Source organism: Macaca fascicularis, chromosome 1 (assembly GCF_037993035.2).
Source record: "Macaca fascicularis isolate 582-1 chromosome 1, T2T-MFA8v1.1".
NCBI classification, from domain to species: Eukaryota; Metazoa; Chordata; class Mammalia; order Primates; family Cercopithecidae; genus Macaca; species Macaca fascicularis.
The window spans coordinates 109,466,111-109,481,384 of NC_088375.1; the positions used below are offsets into that span (position 1 = coordinate 109,466,111).

The following is a 15,274-nucleotide window of genomic DNA, read 5'->3' on the forward strand; positions in this document are numbered from 1 at the left end:
TCTTATTCCCAAAACTTTGCATCTTGAGTATATAATATGCCCTAATATTTGTTGAATGAGTGAATAAGTGAATGAATAAATGAATGAATAATCAATTTGCAAGGTTTCTCTTCAGATACTTTAAAGAAGTAAACACTGAATGAGTATGGTGGTTCACGCCTATAATCCAAGTACTTTGGGAGGCCAAGGCGGGTGGATCACTTGAGATCACAAGTTTGAGACAAGCCTGACCAACATGGTGAATCCCCGTCTCTACTAAAAATACAAAAATTAGCTGGGCATGGTGGCACATGCCTGTAATCCTACCTGCTCGGGAGGCTGAGGCATGAGAATCACTTGAACTCAGGAGGCAAAGGTTGCAGTGGGCTGAGATATCACCACTGCACTCCAGCCTGTGGACTCCATCGCAAAAAAAAAAAAGAAAAGAAAAGAAAAAAGAAAGAAGTAAACATCTAAGGTACTCATTGAAGCAGCACTGCCCAGGGCTAAGGCCCTGGTCTTTGTAACATCTAAAGAACTTTCTATTACAGGAATCTGTGTGTTTGTTACTATTTTCCCACTCCCAGCCTAGCCTTGTTTCCTCTTCTCTCCCTCCTGCTGACACTCTACTCAGGCCTTGAGCCTGCATTCTCTGAACAGCATGTCAACTCTGCAGACATGCCCAGGAGAGGGCAGCAGAGGCCAGTCCAGCTAGACTGAGAGTGGCCTGCTTTCCAGACATTGCCCTTCCTTCCCACCCGGTAGACACAGCAAGGCAACCACACACTGAGGCAATCCTTACTGCAAGCCTAAGGAGAACTACTGCTCCAATTTTGAAGACGAGGACACTGACATGGAGGGGTTGCTGAAGGTCACTAGGTGGCAAAGCAGGCCTGCCTGTAGCCAGCTTATTAGCTTGTGTATTTGCTCTCAGGATATCAGATGCAATCTGCACAGCAATTCCAAGACACTCCTAACTTTAGCTTAAAAGTAAAATCTATCAGAAGAGATGAAAGCATCAAATTACTGGATGCTCAAGCATCTCCCATTACAAGAACACACCCTTGACCCTGCTTCCCCTTCCAACGACTGCCCTTTCTCCATTTCCTCTCCCAGCCATGCTCCTAGAAAGCTGTCTTCAAGGGCACTGTGAATATACTTCCATGTCTTCATCTCACAATTGCCACCAAGTTTACCGCAATCTGACTTCTGCCTACCCCACTGAAGTTATTCATGTTCACATCACCATGACCCAGTTGCAAACTCAGTGGAAACCTTTTGGCCAAAATTCATCTCCCCATTTCCCCTGCCCCTACCTGCTTCCCCTCTGTATTAGTGAATGATTCCAGCATTCTTCTTCTTCCCGTGCAAGAAACCTGGAAGTCATTCTAGAATCTACAACTTCTGTAATAACTCCACCCCATTCAAATTACAGGCCCTGCCAATTCCCCTTCCTAAATATGTCTAGAATTCACCTCCCGTTTTCATGCCACTGCATATATCAAGGCCTCACCCTGCAGTTCGGTCTTCCAACACCCCATCGATTTATCTTTCAGCAAATGCATATTGAGCAGCTGCACGAGGTCAGGAGATCGAGACCAGCCTGACCAACTTGGTAAAAATACAAAAATTAGCTGGGTGTGGTGGCATATACCTGTAATCTCAACTACTCAGGAAGCTGAGGCAGGAAAATTGCTGGAATCCAGGAGGTGGAGGTTACACTGAGAGTGCATACTCTGATTTTAGTTTCTTAAAAGATCATTCTAGGCCAGGTGTGGAGGCTCAGAACTGTAATCTTAACACTTTGAGAGACTGAGGCAAGAGGATCACTTGACCCTAAGAGTTTGAGACCAGCCTGGGCAACAAGGCAACCTGGGCAACCCATCTGTACAAAAAGACACTACTGTGGGTGCTGGTCACAGAGTGATGAACAGGGCTGACAAGGCCTCACTGGAGCATGCATTCTTGGGGCCACAGATAGTAACAACAAAATAACCAAGATAGTATCAGACAGTGATAGGGGATATGAAGAAAACAAAACAAAGTGATGTGAGAAGAATGACTAGGGGGATATATATATATATATATTTATTTATTTATTTTAGACGGAATCTCACTCTGTCTCCAGGCTGGAGTGCAGTGGTGTAATCTTGGCTCACTGCAACCTCCGCCTCCCAGGTTCAAGCAATTCTCCTGCCTCAGCCTCCCGAGTAGCTGGGATTACAGGCATCTGCCACCACGCTCAGTTAATTTTTGTATTTTTAGTAGAGACGGGGTTTCACCATGTTGGCCAGGATGGTTTCGATCTCCTGAACTCATGATCCACCTGCCTTGGCCTCCCAAAGTGCTGAGATTACAGGCATGAGCCACTGTGCTTGGCCAAAGGGGAGGTATTTTTTAGTTAAATATTGAAAAATATTTGGGGGAGGCTACTTTAGTTGGCTCACTAGGAAAGGACTCTGTGGCAGTGACAAGAAGCTGTCTAGGGCACTGTTGGCTGCTGGAATACTCCATTTTCCAGCCTCCCTTCAAGAGGAGGCACGTCCATAGTTCTGGCCAATGAAAGTCAGCTGTGGTGGAGGGAAAGCTCTCACTTTTCTGGAAAAAAAAAAAAAAAGACAATTGCATTGGCAGAGTCCCTTCCTGGTCCTCCTGGTCCTCCTCTGATCATGAGAGAAAGAAAGGAAACTCCAGAGAGATGCAGGCCCTGAACCAAGGCCAGCAGCCACCACCCCCAGACTCGCTATGGGAGAAAAGCAAGCCCTGTTTGTTTAAGCCACTCATGGTGGAGTTCTCTCTTCCTTTCAGCACAGGGCATTCCAACTTCCATCACGAGCCATGTGAACATCTGGAGCAGAGAAATCAGGGAGAGTTCAAAGGCACTAAAATGGAAACTACCTTGGCATGTTTGAGGAACAGAAAAAAGATCAGTCTGGCTAGAACATAGTGAAGTGAGAGGGAAAGAGTAGGTAAGTCTGAGGGGTGGATGGGGTCTTGCAAAGCTTTGTAGCCCCTGGAGTGCCATCTGGATTTTAAGCTCATGGGAAACTACTAATGGGTTTTAGGCAGGAGAGGGCATACTCTGATTTCAGTTTCTTAAAAGATCATTCTAGGCCAGGTATGAAGGCTAACACCTATAATCCCAACATTTTGAGAGACTGAGGCAGGAGGATCACTTGAGCCCAGGAGTTTGAGCCAGTCTGGGCAACATGGCAATCTAGGCAACCCATGCCTACAAAAAAAAAAATTTTTTTTTTTTGAGATGGAGTCTTGCTCTGTCACCCAGGCTGGAGTGCAATGGCACGATCTCAGCTCACTGCGACCTCTGCCTTCTGAGTTCAAGCAATTCTCCTACCTCAGCCTCCCAAGTAGTAGGGATTACAATTGTGTGCCATCATACCAAGTTAATTTTTTTTGGTATTTTTAGTAGAGATGAGGTTTTACCATGTTGGCCAGGCTGGTCTCGAACTCTTGACCTCAAGTGATCCACTGCCTTGGCTTCCCAGAGTATTGGGAATACAGGTGTGAGCCACCGCACCCAGCCTACAAAATTTTTTTTTAAATTAGTGGTGGCATGTACCTGTAGTCCTAGTACTAGGGAGGCTGAAGTAAGAGGACTGTTTGAGCCCAAAAGTTTGAAGTTACAGTGAGCTACACTGTACTCCAACCTGAGTGACAGAACAAGACTGTCTCAAAAATCAATAAAATTAAACTTTAAAACAAGAATTATCCCAGCTGTTACATGGACGATGGATCAGGGAGTGCAGGTGGGACAGATGCTGATGTGGGTCTCACCCAGCAGTTTTCCTCCCGGCCTTCTCAATGCAAATCTCTTTATAAATTCCCCTCGGCTTACAATTCTTTGCTAGCTCTCCATTGCCTACAAGATAAAATCCTAACCTCCTGTGCCTAGTACACAGTACCCTTTGATTTGTCCTGCCTTCTTACCTGGCTTTTCCTATCACCACACCTACCCTTGTACTTCATACATCACCCAGGGGGTATGCCACTAGCAAACATCTCCCATGCACCAGGTACTGTCCATTCTTTACCTCTAATCCAAACGACCTGGAGAGGTGGGTATTGTAGGTCTTATAGATGAGAAACCCAGTGCTCAAGGAAGTGAAGTGATTTGGACAAGGCCAGATATCTAGTAAGTGGTGGAACAGGATGTAAACTCTTTGATTTTGAAACAAAAGAGATTCACTATTCTCATTTGCCAAGAAGTCTGAAGGTAGGTGGGTGATTTCTGGGCTGTTTAAGTGCTCAAAGATGCCATCAGGACCCCAGGGTCTCCCCATCTTCCCTTTCTGCTGTTCTAGAAGTCTGGCTTTCACCCTCACACTGGTTACCTCATGGTCTTGAGATGGCTGCTCAGGCTGAGTGTGGTGGCTCACGCCTGTAATCCCAGCACTTTGGGAGGCCAAGGCGGGCGGATCACATGAGGCCAAGAGTTTGAGACCAACCTGACCAACATGGTGAAACCCCGTCTCTACTAAAAATACAAAAATTAGCCGGGCATGGTGGCACATGCCTGTAATCCTACCTGCTCAGGAGGCTGAGGCAGGAGAATCGCTTGAACCTGGGAGGCAGAGGTGGTAGTGAGCCAAGATCACGCCCCTGCGCTCTAGCCTGGGCAACAGAGTAACACTCTGTCTCAAAAAAGAAAAAAAAAAAAAAAAAAAAAAAAAAAAGATGACTGTATAGCTCGAGGTATCACATTCAGGTACAAACCAGAAAGGGGAGGGCTATTCCAACCTAATCTGTTGTCCCCAACTCTGGTTTTTTGTTAAGAAAAGCAAAGGTTTTTGTAGAACCCCCAGCACACTTTTACCTCTAGCCCATGAATAAATGGCTGCCCCAAGCTGCAAGGAAGCCTGGGAAGTCAGGGAATGCCATTGTTATGGCTGGACCAGACCAAATTCCATCCACTACCTGGGGCTGAACCCACTGCTGCCCTCAGCAAACCTGGAGTTCCATTAGCAAGGAAGAAAAGGATAAGGGCAAGCAGGTGACAAACAGGACCTGCCACCACCATCCTGCTCAGCAGAGTCATCCTTGCTCTTGACTACTCTCGTCCCAGGTCTGCCTGTCAAACCCTTTTTTTAAATTTTTTTTTTGAGACTGACTGAGTCTCCTGTGTCACCCAGGCTGGAGGGCAGTGGCACGATCTCGGCTCATTGCAACCTCCACCTCCTGGGTTCAAATGATTCTTCTGCCTCAGCCTCCCGAGTAGCTGGGACTACAAGCGTGCGCTACCTCGCCTGGCTAATTTTTGTATTTTTAGTAGAGACAGGGTGTCACCATATTGGCCAGGCTGATCTCAAATTCCTGACCTTGTGATCTGCCTGCTTCGGCCTCCCAAAGTGCTGGGATTACAGGTGTGAGCCACCATGTCCGGCTGGCAAACCCTTTCTAATCCATCACATGCCAGTTCTCATGGGATTGCCCTCACTCTCCCAGACAAACCTGGTGCTTTTTCTTCTACCTCCCCTTATATTATGTACCTACTTCCATCAGAGGTATGTAATTGCCAGTATAGCAATTGATGTAATGCGACTGCTCATTCAATTATGCAGACAAGCATTTTCTCTGCAAATGCTTGCTGAGTGCCTGCTATTTGCCAAAGACTGCTAGGAGTCAGGAATTCAGTAGTGAACAAGTTAGATTTTCAGGTTTGGTCCCTGCCCTTATGGAGCTTTCAGTCTAATAGGTGAGATATTCAGACAGGTAAAGTTATGGGAGAAAAGAAGCCCATCTCCTCAGACTATAAACAGTTCTGTGGCGGGACTATCTTTATGTCTTGCCCCCAGGACATAGCACAGCATCTCACACAAAGTAGATGCCCTATGAACATGTGCTAAATTCATTCTTTACTCAGGAAGGCATTGAAATGTCCCTTAAGTGTAAATATTTTATAAGAAAAGGATTTCTTATTTCTGCCAGGAAACTCCCCCAAGAATGAACCACTATACTCTCCCAGTATTAAATCATGTGCTACAGCATCTTGGAAAATGCTTTGCTCTCTCCCCACGTTGTTCCAGGTCTCTTTCCCCAGGAAAGGTTCTCGCATTGTCTAATACAACACTTCACATCAGAGGTCCTTAGTAGATGTGTGTTTTTTGCTAAAGTGTTCGTTTGGATTTTCTAAAGAAGGATATCTTATTGTCAGTGCCATAGCTCCTGAAGTGTGACTCTGAAGGCACTAAAAATAACTCCTCAAGTTCCTATTCCATAGCTTATTATGTATAGTTTTAATAGTTCTTTAAACACGCTGTTTTGTTGCCCTTTCTACTACTGCAGGTGACGGCAGCTAGGAACAAGGCCGACAGAGACAAGGCAGATAAAAATAATACAACCCCTGCTTTGGTCTGGGCTTCTGTTGCTATGGTGATGTTGACACGTAACACACAGGTGAGAGGTTCTTTCTACAGTGGAGCCAGCAGATCATGCAGGCCAGAGGGGTAGGACATAACCACGAAAGACCCCTAAGCTCCTAGGCCTGAAAAGGACTTCCTGAGGCCATCTGGTCCACTCCCATACCTCTTACCTGAAATCAAGTGGATGGGCAGCAAGTTCCCCAGAGTCCTCAAGAACAAAGCCCACAACTCCCAGATCCCTCGGTGGGCACATATTTCACAATAATCATGACCCTGAATGGGTTTTCTGTGGCTAATCTCACATTATCTTGATGTCCTTCCAGCCCAATTCCTCTTACAATTGCTTCTATGGAAATCAAAGTTAATCATCACCTTACACTCTGTACAGTAACCCAGGAAGTAAGATAAACAAGAAAACAAAACCACAGCTGAAGCATGGACTCGCTTGTTTCTGTGCCCCCGTGATCAGCTGTGTTCTTCTCAGGGGGTGGGCACGACAGCCCACTGACCCAGCAAGAGGCCCCTGGCCGCCCTGAAAGCAGAAACGGGCCTGCTGCCTCGCACGCCAAAGTGGGGCAGAGCAGCCCTCCCATGAAGGATGGCTTCCTCTTCTTGAGTGAAATAAAGCAGAGAGAGCTGGAAGGTCTGTGTTTAATGAATATCTTTGAAAGCTTTTGCGACAGTAGACAGAGCCCAAGGCAGCTTGGAAACCCACACTGATGGCAGGAGGGCTCTCATGCCTCCAGATGACCCTGCAAAACAAAAATGGTTCCACTAGATTAGGAGTGTGACCTTTTCTCACCTCATTTTTTTTTTTTAATCCCAGCTTTCAATATCATTTCAGGAACCATTCTGCCTGAAAAACTTGTGGTGGCCTCAATGGCACAGCCTGGCTTGAAGATGAGGCAGGAATGGGAAAGTGCCCAATCCAAGATGCAAGGAGGGAAACTGCTCCCACCCCTTCCAGAAGCAATGGAAACATCTCTCCTCTCACCACCAAGGTCACACGGGAAAGGCCACCGGCAGGAACATCATCTTGATGCTAATGGTCCCCTCCCCATCTCCCTGTTGCCATCTTTACCCCTGAACTACTGTACTCCCACTTCCACTCTCTTAATCCATTCCACTACATTAAGAAGCTTCCTGATACTGACATGACAGATCAACCCTGGGCCTCTCGTCACAGTCCCTAATTCCCCCAAAACAGTATAGGAAAAACTAAACATTTGCATTAAACTTCTCTTTTAAATTCTCCACTTGATTTCTTTCACACCCTGGACCAATAAACCACAGCTTATTTTCACAAGAGTAAAGAAGCCTGTGTCTGTAAGTGAGGTTAACACCCACCCTGAGGCTGGATTCTGTCTGGTCTCTCCCAACAGCCGAGCATCATGATGTTGCTAATTAAGCCACTTTCTTGTCTTTAATTAGCTGCATGTGAATTTTGCTGGGAAGTCTTGGATCCGTGAAGTAGTCTGGGATAAAAATCAAAAAGAAGACATCATCTATACCCAAAGGGAAAAGACTTACCCACGGAAGGAAACAGCTTACTCCACCAGAAAGTTAGGATGGCTTGGTACTAGCAGGACTGCTACTAGTGGCCCTGCTTTACAATGTAATATGGTAAAATGAGCGGTCACTGCCCCCACCCAAGCAGTTCTGAGTCTGCCAGCTCCAACATTCCCAGGAAGGGCGCCCAGAGGCTGGCTGCCGCCCCTCCACGCTGTGCCTGCCCCCACCCCCCACCTACCCTGTGCTGCACCGTTTGCTCCTCCGCCTGCTGACGCACAGAGAGCCATCAGAGGGCTCAGGGATTCTCTGGGTTTTCTGCTCCAGGCCCATCTTGGGGCCCAAATAAATGCCAAGTATTATTCTTGTCTCAGTTCGGCTTGCCAGCTCCCGTCTCTGAGCTATCACGCCTTCTCTGAGAATACCCTCTCAGAGGAGAGCCAAGCTCTCGCAGGATGACGCCAGATGAGGGTTTTTATACACCCAGCATACTGTGAATCACAGGCAGCATCTGCTGCGCTAGCAAAGGCGTATTGAGATTCCGTTAGCAATGGTTTGAGGTCTGGGAGGTACCCAATTCTCAGGACTAACAGGACCCAAGAAATTGTTGGACCCATCCCTTTCCCTCTAAATACCATTGACCTTAAGGCATCTCGGGCAGCCAGTCCATTAGAATCACCTGGGGAGTCTTTAAAGCCCTGTATGCTGGGCCCCACCCCAGACTAATTAAATAAAACTCTCTGGGGGTGGGGCCTGAGCATCAGTATTTCTAAAAGCTCCCCAGGTGATTCTGATGCACAGCTAGGGTTGAGAGCCCTGCTTTAAGATTACCAAGGGAAAAGCTGCTGATACGTTCCTTTGGGAATCTCAAAATTCTTAACCATCCTCACCATGAGGAAGTTCTGCCTCATTTCTGGTCTGTCCTCATTTTGAGGAAATGATGATGGAGGAAAGAAAAAGCTGAGAAAAAGTTCCCTTGGGGGACATCAGGTGAAGGAGTACCCCAGACTCCGCAGGGAGAATCCTGGGCTCATTCAAGTTTAAACTCATAAACATGCTCCCCGTGCTGGCTTTGTCAGATACCCAAAACCGATGCTGCCTTACTCACCTGCAGCAAATTCTAGGATGTTGTCTGGTCTTTTCAAAAATATTTCTCTGGAAAACACGAAGGGATAGGATGGGAGGTAAAACAGACTTTAAGGCAGGCTGTGGCTACACTTCATGTCCTGTGCTTTCACAGAGTAACCTGAGACACAACCATCTTGGGAGTCAATAAATCCGCAGACTCCTGACAAAGACCCTTTCATTCGTGATTTTCCTTCAACTCCATATCTAAGGCAAGGAGCAAAGCATCCTAAATGTCAATACACTAGGATATTGCTTACGTCACAAAAGAGCTGTGCTGCAGTCAAGTGGGGCTTGTCATTCCATCAACAACCTTTTTTATGGTGCATTTATTTATTTATTTGAGACAGGGTCTCGCTCTGTCACCCAGCCTGGAGTACAGTGACGCGATCACCCTCCCTGGCTCAAGAGATCCTCCCATGTCCAGCCTCTCGACTAGTTGGGACTACAGACGTGTGCCACTGCACTGGCTAATTTTTTTGTAGCGGCAGGGTCTTACTATGTGGGTCCAGGCTGGTTTCAAACTCCCAGGCTCATGTGATCCTCCTACCTCGGCCTTCGAAAGTGCTGGGATTACAGGCTTGAGCCACGGCGCCCAGCCTCAACGACCATTTTCACTGAACCAGATCTCAAGCCAAGGGCAAGAGGCAAAGATGAAGAACATGCCAGCTGGCCCACGACTGGTGGGAGATATGCAGCCCCACAATGTCCTGAGTAAGCTTAACCATGAATTCAAGGGGCAGAGGGAGATACAATAAACAGAGCTAAAAGATGGACCTCAGATGGTTGTTGGCCCCTCAGTCCAGCAAAGAGACACTGTGGTAACACCTGCAGGGCCAATGCCACTAGAGAGTTGAAAATGCCTCATATTGCATAGAGTTTTATGGTTCATAAAGTATGTTCACAAATATTGTCTCACTTTACAACAACCCTGTGAAACAGCCATTATTATGCCCCCATTTTACATCCAAAGAAACCAAGCCTTCAAAAGATTAATGATTTGCCCAAGTTCATAAACTTGGTAAATAAAGTAAAGAGGGCCCAGGTCTTGTGACTCCAAGGTCAGTGCTATCTATAATATGTTCTCTTGGCCAAGGCCTCCCAACTCCCCAGGAAGCCCCTCCTTATCCTAAGCTTCAAGAATTTTGCCCCCCTTCTCCTTCAATTCATTTTGATAATTATTGAACACAAATTTGTGTAATTGCACTGGATATGAGTGACTGCTTTTTTCAAAATAAAATAAAATATAGCCCTACCTCAAATAACTTACAGGCAAGTAAAAAGGAACAGGTTTGTTTTCAAATGTCCAAAAGGTCAAGGAACCTCTGACAAGTGCTAAAGAGGATATTAAATAGTGCTCTGGGAGATCAGAGTGGGGAGAGAGGTTACTGAGAGGAGGAACCCAACAATCTTCACAAAGCAGCTGGCATTTGAGAGGACCCTTGAAGTACACATGGGATTGTAGTAGGCGGGATGAGGGTGGAGGGACAAGAACATTCCAGATCCAGGGAAACAGCAAGAGCAAAGGCTCAGAAAGAGAAACAGTTTGTGTTCTATAGACTACGACTTCCTTGAGGGTAGGAAGTGGGTTGTAGACACCTTTCTATCTTGAGTCCAAAAGAGCACTCAAGGGGCCATCTTTGCCTGAGCTCCATGGGGTCAGCAGAATGATCAGAAATGTGGTCTGGCTGGAGTGAGGGACGAATGCAGGGAGTAGTGGGAAACAGAAGAGGCTCTATTACGGAGGGCCTTGAATGCTGGGGAGAGACATTTATACGCAGTCTGAAAGACAATGGAAATAGACAAAACACGGCATAACACATGATGGAATATTATACAGCAGTGAGAAAGGAGTATCTACAAGATACCACTGAGCAAAAGGAAACAGGCACAAAAGAGCACGTAGTGTAGAATTCCATTCATATAAAATATAAAAGTGCACAATAAATCCATGCTAGCAGAAGTCAGGATACTAGCTACTGTTTTAAGGGGAGTGCCTGGGAGGGGCACAAAGGGTGTGAGGTGCTGGTAAGGTTCTATTTCTTCATCTGAACAATAGTACCATGTGTATTTTCACCCTGTGACAGTTCATCTAGCTTAGGATATGTCACTTTTCAGTATATTTCAATAGAATCTTTAAAAATAAACCCAAAAAAGCAATGTTGTGGAACTACTGAAGATTCTTCCAGCCAAGGAAGGACATGATCACTGCTGTATTTGTAATCCCAGCACTTTGGGAGACTGAGGCAGGCAGATCATGAGGTCAGGAGTTTGAGACCAGCCTGGCCAACATAGTGAAACCCCATCTTCACTAAAAATACAAAAAGTTAGCGGGCCTGGTGGTGGGCACCTGTAATCCCAGCTACTTGGGAGGCTGAGGCAGGAGAATCGCTTGAACCCTGGAGGTGGAGGTTACAGTGAGCCGAGATTGTGCCACTGCACTCCAGCCCAGGTGATAGTGAGAGACTCTGTCTCAAAACAAAACAAAACAAAACAAAAAAACGGTGGCTCACGCCTGTAATCCCAGCACTTTGGGTGGCCGAGGCGGGTGGATCATGAGGTCAGGAGATTGAGACCATCCTGGCTAACACAGTGAAACCCTGTCTCTACTAAAAAAAAATACAAAATAATTAGCCGGGCGTGGTGGTGGGCACCTACAGTCCCAGCTACTCGAGAGGCTGAGGCAGCAGAATGAATGGCATGAACATGGGAGGCAGAGGTTGCAGTCAGGTGAGATCACGCCACAGCACTCCAGCCTGAGCGACAGAGCGAGACTCCGTCTCAAAAAAAAAAAAAAAAAAAAAAAGACTTTCTACAATTTCATACCTGGCTATCTCATATCTGCAGCACAAAACCCAAGGTTTCCGTGTACCTTAAAATAAGTCAGATTCCTACTCTTTCCATTTTGCAGGTCCAAAACTCAAGGTGTCAAGAGTTTGGTACACTGTATTTACCAGTATAGGCTGGAGAATTGTGGCTGAATGGCCATAAATCATTAGGATCCAAAAAAAACCCAAGTGGGGAGTTTGCTTCCCAGAAAGAACCCTTCAGAGCTTCTTTTGGCTTGGAATGAATCAACAGCAGAGATTTGCAAAACAGACAAGGACAGGCACGGTGCTCAGGACTCTGCCCTCACTTCTCCCTTCCTCTTTTCTCACAGGAAGGACCATGTGAGGTGACCAGCAGGGACAGAGGCTGATTCTGGTTCATCCTGGTACCAATCAAAGGAAACAAGGACACTGAACAAACAAAAGTAAACCCTAAAACTTCAAACACGAAACCCTCCGCAAGCTCCACCCAGGAAAAGAGGTCAGGAGGATTTCAGGTGGAGTAGCTTTAGGGACAGCAAAAAGAAAAACCTGGTGGCCTACCTGGCCTTGACAGGAGCATGGTAAGAAAGGAAAGGAAGTATCTGGGGCTGTCCCCACAGCAGCCAGTCCCAGACACCCAGGCTGCTCCTGGAGACTGTTCCTGGACAAAGAGAGAAGCAAGACCATCCCTGACAGGTGACTGAAACAACTCCTTCTTCATTCATCAACCCCAAGTATTCTAATCCTGTTGTTTGAGAGCAATGCAAATGTTGATTTAGTTCCAGCTTTTAACCTCTATCCCCAATCTCTCTGCTGGATCTACTTCTAACTTGGAGAGCAAGCTCCCCAAGATAGGAACGGTATCATCTTATTTCCCTTTAGAAGAAAAGTTGCAAATGGTGACGGCCTGATCCTCAGGTCTGATATTGACAGAGGATCCCTAAACTGTCTTTTGCCCAAGGCTTATCCCTGGCCAGCCTTCATAACTGGATAGGTTACAGTTTTCTCTGTCTCCTTCCCCTATCTGCCCTCTGAGAATTTGTTGCCACTTGGAGAAACGTCTATAATATGAATAGTGAGTTTTTATAATTTTTATTTTATAGGACAGAATCTTGCTCTGTCGCCCAGGCTGGAGTGCAGTGGCACAATCTCGGCTCACTGCAACCTCTGCCTCCCAGATTTAAGTGATTCCCCTGCCTCAGTCTCCCAACTAGCTGGGATTACAGGCACGTGCCACCACGCCTGCCTAATTTTTGTATTTTTAGTACAGACGGGGTTTCCCCATGTTGGCCAGGCAGGTCTTAAACTCCTGGTCTCAAATGATCCACCCGCCTTGGCCTCCCAAAGTGCTGGGATTACAGGCGTGAGCCAACACATCTGCCCAGCCAACTTTTTTTGTTTGTTTGTACCTGAGTTTCACTCTTGTTGCCCAGGCTAGAGTGCAATGGAGCAATCTCAGCTCACTGCAACCTCTGCCTCCTGCGTTCAAGCAATTCTCCTGCCTCAGCCTCCCAAGTAGCTGGGATTACAGGCGTGAGCCCCCGCGCCCAACCTGGACAACTTTTGAGAAGACAAAGGAGGGCCTGACTCTGGCTATAAGCACACAGTCCAGAGGGGAAATGGGGACCAACTGCTGACAGCACAATACAGTGGAGGGTTTGAATCCTGGTTCAGCAACTTTGGGAAGGTACTCCACCTTTCTGAGCTTAAATTTTCTTACTTGTAAAATGAAAATGACAATAACTTGTCTTTTTTTTTTTTTTGGTGAGATGGAGTCTTGCTGTGTTGCCCAGGCTGGAATGCAGTGGCGCTATCTCGGCTCACTGCAACCTCCACCTCCTAGGTTCAAGCAATTCTCCTGCCTCAGCCATCCCAAGTCGCTGAGATTACAGGCGCCCGCCACTATACCCAGTTAATTTTTGCATTTTTAGTAGAGACAGGGTTTCACCATGTTGGCCAGGCTGGTCTCCAACACCTGACCTCAGTTGATCCACCCGCCTCAGCCTCCCAAAGTGCTGGGATTACAAGCGTGAGTCACCATGCCCAGCCGACAATAACCTGTCTTTTGTGGAGGTGCTGGGAGGATCAGCAAAAGTGTTCCAAGATGCCACACACTGCGTGGGCACTGGGAACACAAACACACTCCACTAGCTCGGAGCTTTGGACCAGTAACAGAAGACTGACAGCGCAACTACAATACAGTGTGGTAAGTGCTAATGTGGTAAGTGCTAAGGGAAACAGCACAACGCCTGGAGATGGGTGCCATTATAATTATTTAAACCTTGTCTATTTGTCTATAACCAAACAGCATTTGAGAGAGCTCTATTGTTTTCATCCACTGATGCTCTGTGATTTTTTTCTTTTTTTTAATTCTCTGCCTTTCATCCCATTAGGATATGTTTCCATTCAAGCAAATGTCAGGCTGAAAGGAGGGTGGGGGAAGGAAAGAACATATTCCAGGATACACTGGTAAATTGTCTTCTCTTCCCCAAGAAAAGAGTGGCTTCCAACGCTTGGAATTTTTCTATAGTAATGTTTTCACGTAGGGAAGGGCCAACCAGACAACTGATTTTTGTTTTAAGTTCAACTAGTGATTTTGTTAAGCTCCTATGGTTGAGAATAGTGTTCTACACCCAGTGGATGGCTGTTGGGTTTCTCAACGCCAAATTCCCTCTTCCAAGTGTCATATGGTATGTATTTATCCTTACGGTTAAAGTAAATGAATAGACATATTTTTAAGAATTTAGAGATAACTGAAGGAAACCTCTAGCGATAACGAAGAAAACCCTGGGTGCCACAAATCCCAGAGCCTGGAAAACCACCTACCTGAAGAAACCACTTATGAGCCACTCTACTTCTTTGTGGGTCCTTAGGTACTTTTCGTTAGCAATCCGAGTCTGAATCTGGGGGGCAAGAACAAAAGGTCACTCCATGAGGAAACAGATGCAGGGTTCAGCCCTGGAGATGTGAGGGGCTGCGGGAAACGGCGTGCGCATTTAACCCAAGTCTTTCCCCAGGATGCTTGAAAGTTTAAGCCACCCATCTTCTTACAGATAAAATATCATTCTGCCGCCTGTTCAGGCTGAGGGGCCTTAACTAAGGTCGGATGTGTAATTTCGGCCCATTTCTCTCGCCGAGTCCCTGAGTTAGTTCTTCCTGTACTCTCAGACACCCATGGCGCTCTGTGCTGGGCTCAGACGCCCAGAGGTCCGCCGGGGGTCCCCCCCTGCACCCTCCCCACTTTGTCAGGGAACAGGCTCCCGCTCCCCTTCTCTCGGCGGCTCTCTTCCCAGTCTGGGCCCCAGTCCTTGGGGAGCTACACTTTGGTGGACGCCGGGTAGGGGCGCGGGCGCACCCACCTTGAATTTTCGCAGCTGCTCCAGCTGCGCGGCGCTAAGCACCCCGGGGTCGGGCCGCCGCAGCAAGCTCAGCGGCGTCTCCATCTTGCTGCGGTCGTCAAGGCGACGGGCC

The 15,274-nt window shown here is 46.9% G+C and overlaps 1 protein-coding gene and 2 long non-coding RNA genes across 5 annotated transcripts in view; 1 reads left to right on the forward strand and 2 right to left on the reverse strand.

Annotated features, from left to right (window-relative positions):
- The window catches only part of LOC141407164 (uncharacterized), a 30,799-nt gene extending 24,119 nt beyond the window's left edge, over nt 1-6,680 (reverse strand). Inside the window, exons 1-2 of one of the 2 annotated variants that reach the window (XR_012414725.1) lie at nt 6,530-6,680; nt 307-392 (exon numbers count right to left, since the gene is read on the reverse strand). This is a non-coding gene — a long non-coding RNA (uncharacterized lncRNA). Of the gene's footprint in view, nt 1-306; nt 400-6,529 lie in introns of both variants that reach the window. The other variant, XR_012414724.1, reaches the window with a different exon arrangement.
- On the forward strand, nt 6,282-7,611 carry LOC135971080 (uncharacterized). The gene is made up of 2 exons (XR_010587158.2): nt 6,282-6,393; nt 7,204-7,611. It is a non-coding gene; the product is annotated as an uncharacterized lncRNA (long non-coding RNA).
- On the reverse strand, nt 6,995-15,266 carry RIIAD1 (regulatory subunit of type II PKA R-subunit domain containing 1). Of its 2 annotated transcripts, none has more exons than XM_005541861.4 (5): nt 15,163-15,266; nt 14,630-14,706; nt 8,977-9,023; nt 7,707-7,834; nt 6,995-7,111 (listed from the first exon to the last, which is right to left on the reverse strand). In XM_005541861.4, the coding sequence occupies exons 1-4, from the start codon at nt 15,244-15,246 to the stop codon at nt 7,764-7,766; spliced, it is 279 nt and encodes a 92-aa protein (XP_005541918.1). In that variant the 5' UTR covers nt 15,247-15,266; the 3' UTR covers nt 6,995-7,111; nt 7,707-7,763. The 2 variants fall into 2 exon arrangements, with proteins under 2 accessions (XP_005541918.1, XP_065402034.1); XM_065545962.1 differs by lacking the exon at nt 6,995-7,111 and adding an exon at nt 12,365-12,464 and having other exon boundaries at nt 7,746-7,834.
- Between the last annotated feature and the right edge of the window lie 8 nt (nt 15,267-15,274).

Excerpts from the sequence above, each read along its gene's own strand:
- RIIAD1 (XM_065545962.1), bottom strand. The coding sequence starts at position 15,246 with ATGGAGACGCCGCTGAGCTTGCTGCGGCGGCCCGACCCCGGGGTGCTT. Across the intron at positions 12,465-14,629 it reads CTCATAAGTGGTTTCTTCAG|GAACAGTCTCCAGGAGCAGC; the intron begins GTAGGTGGTTTT and ends CTCTTTGTCCAG. Across the intron at positions 7,835-8,976 it reads CATCCTAGAATTTGCTGCAG|ACTACTTCACGGATCCAAGA; the intron begins GTGAGTAAGGCA and ends TTTTTATCCCAG.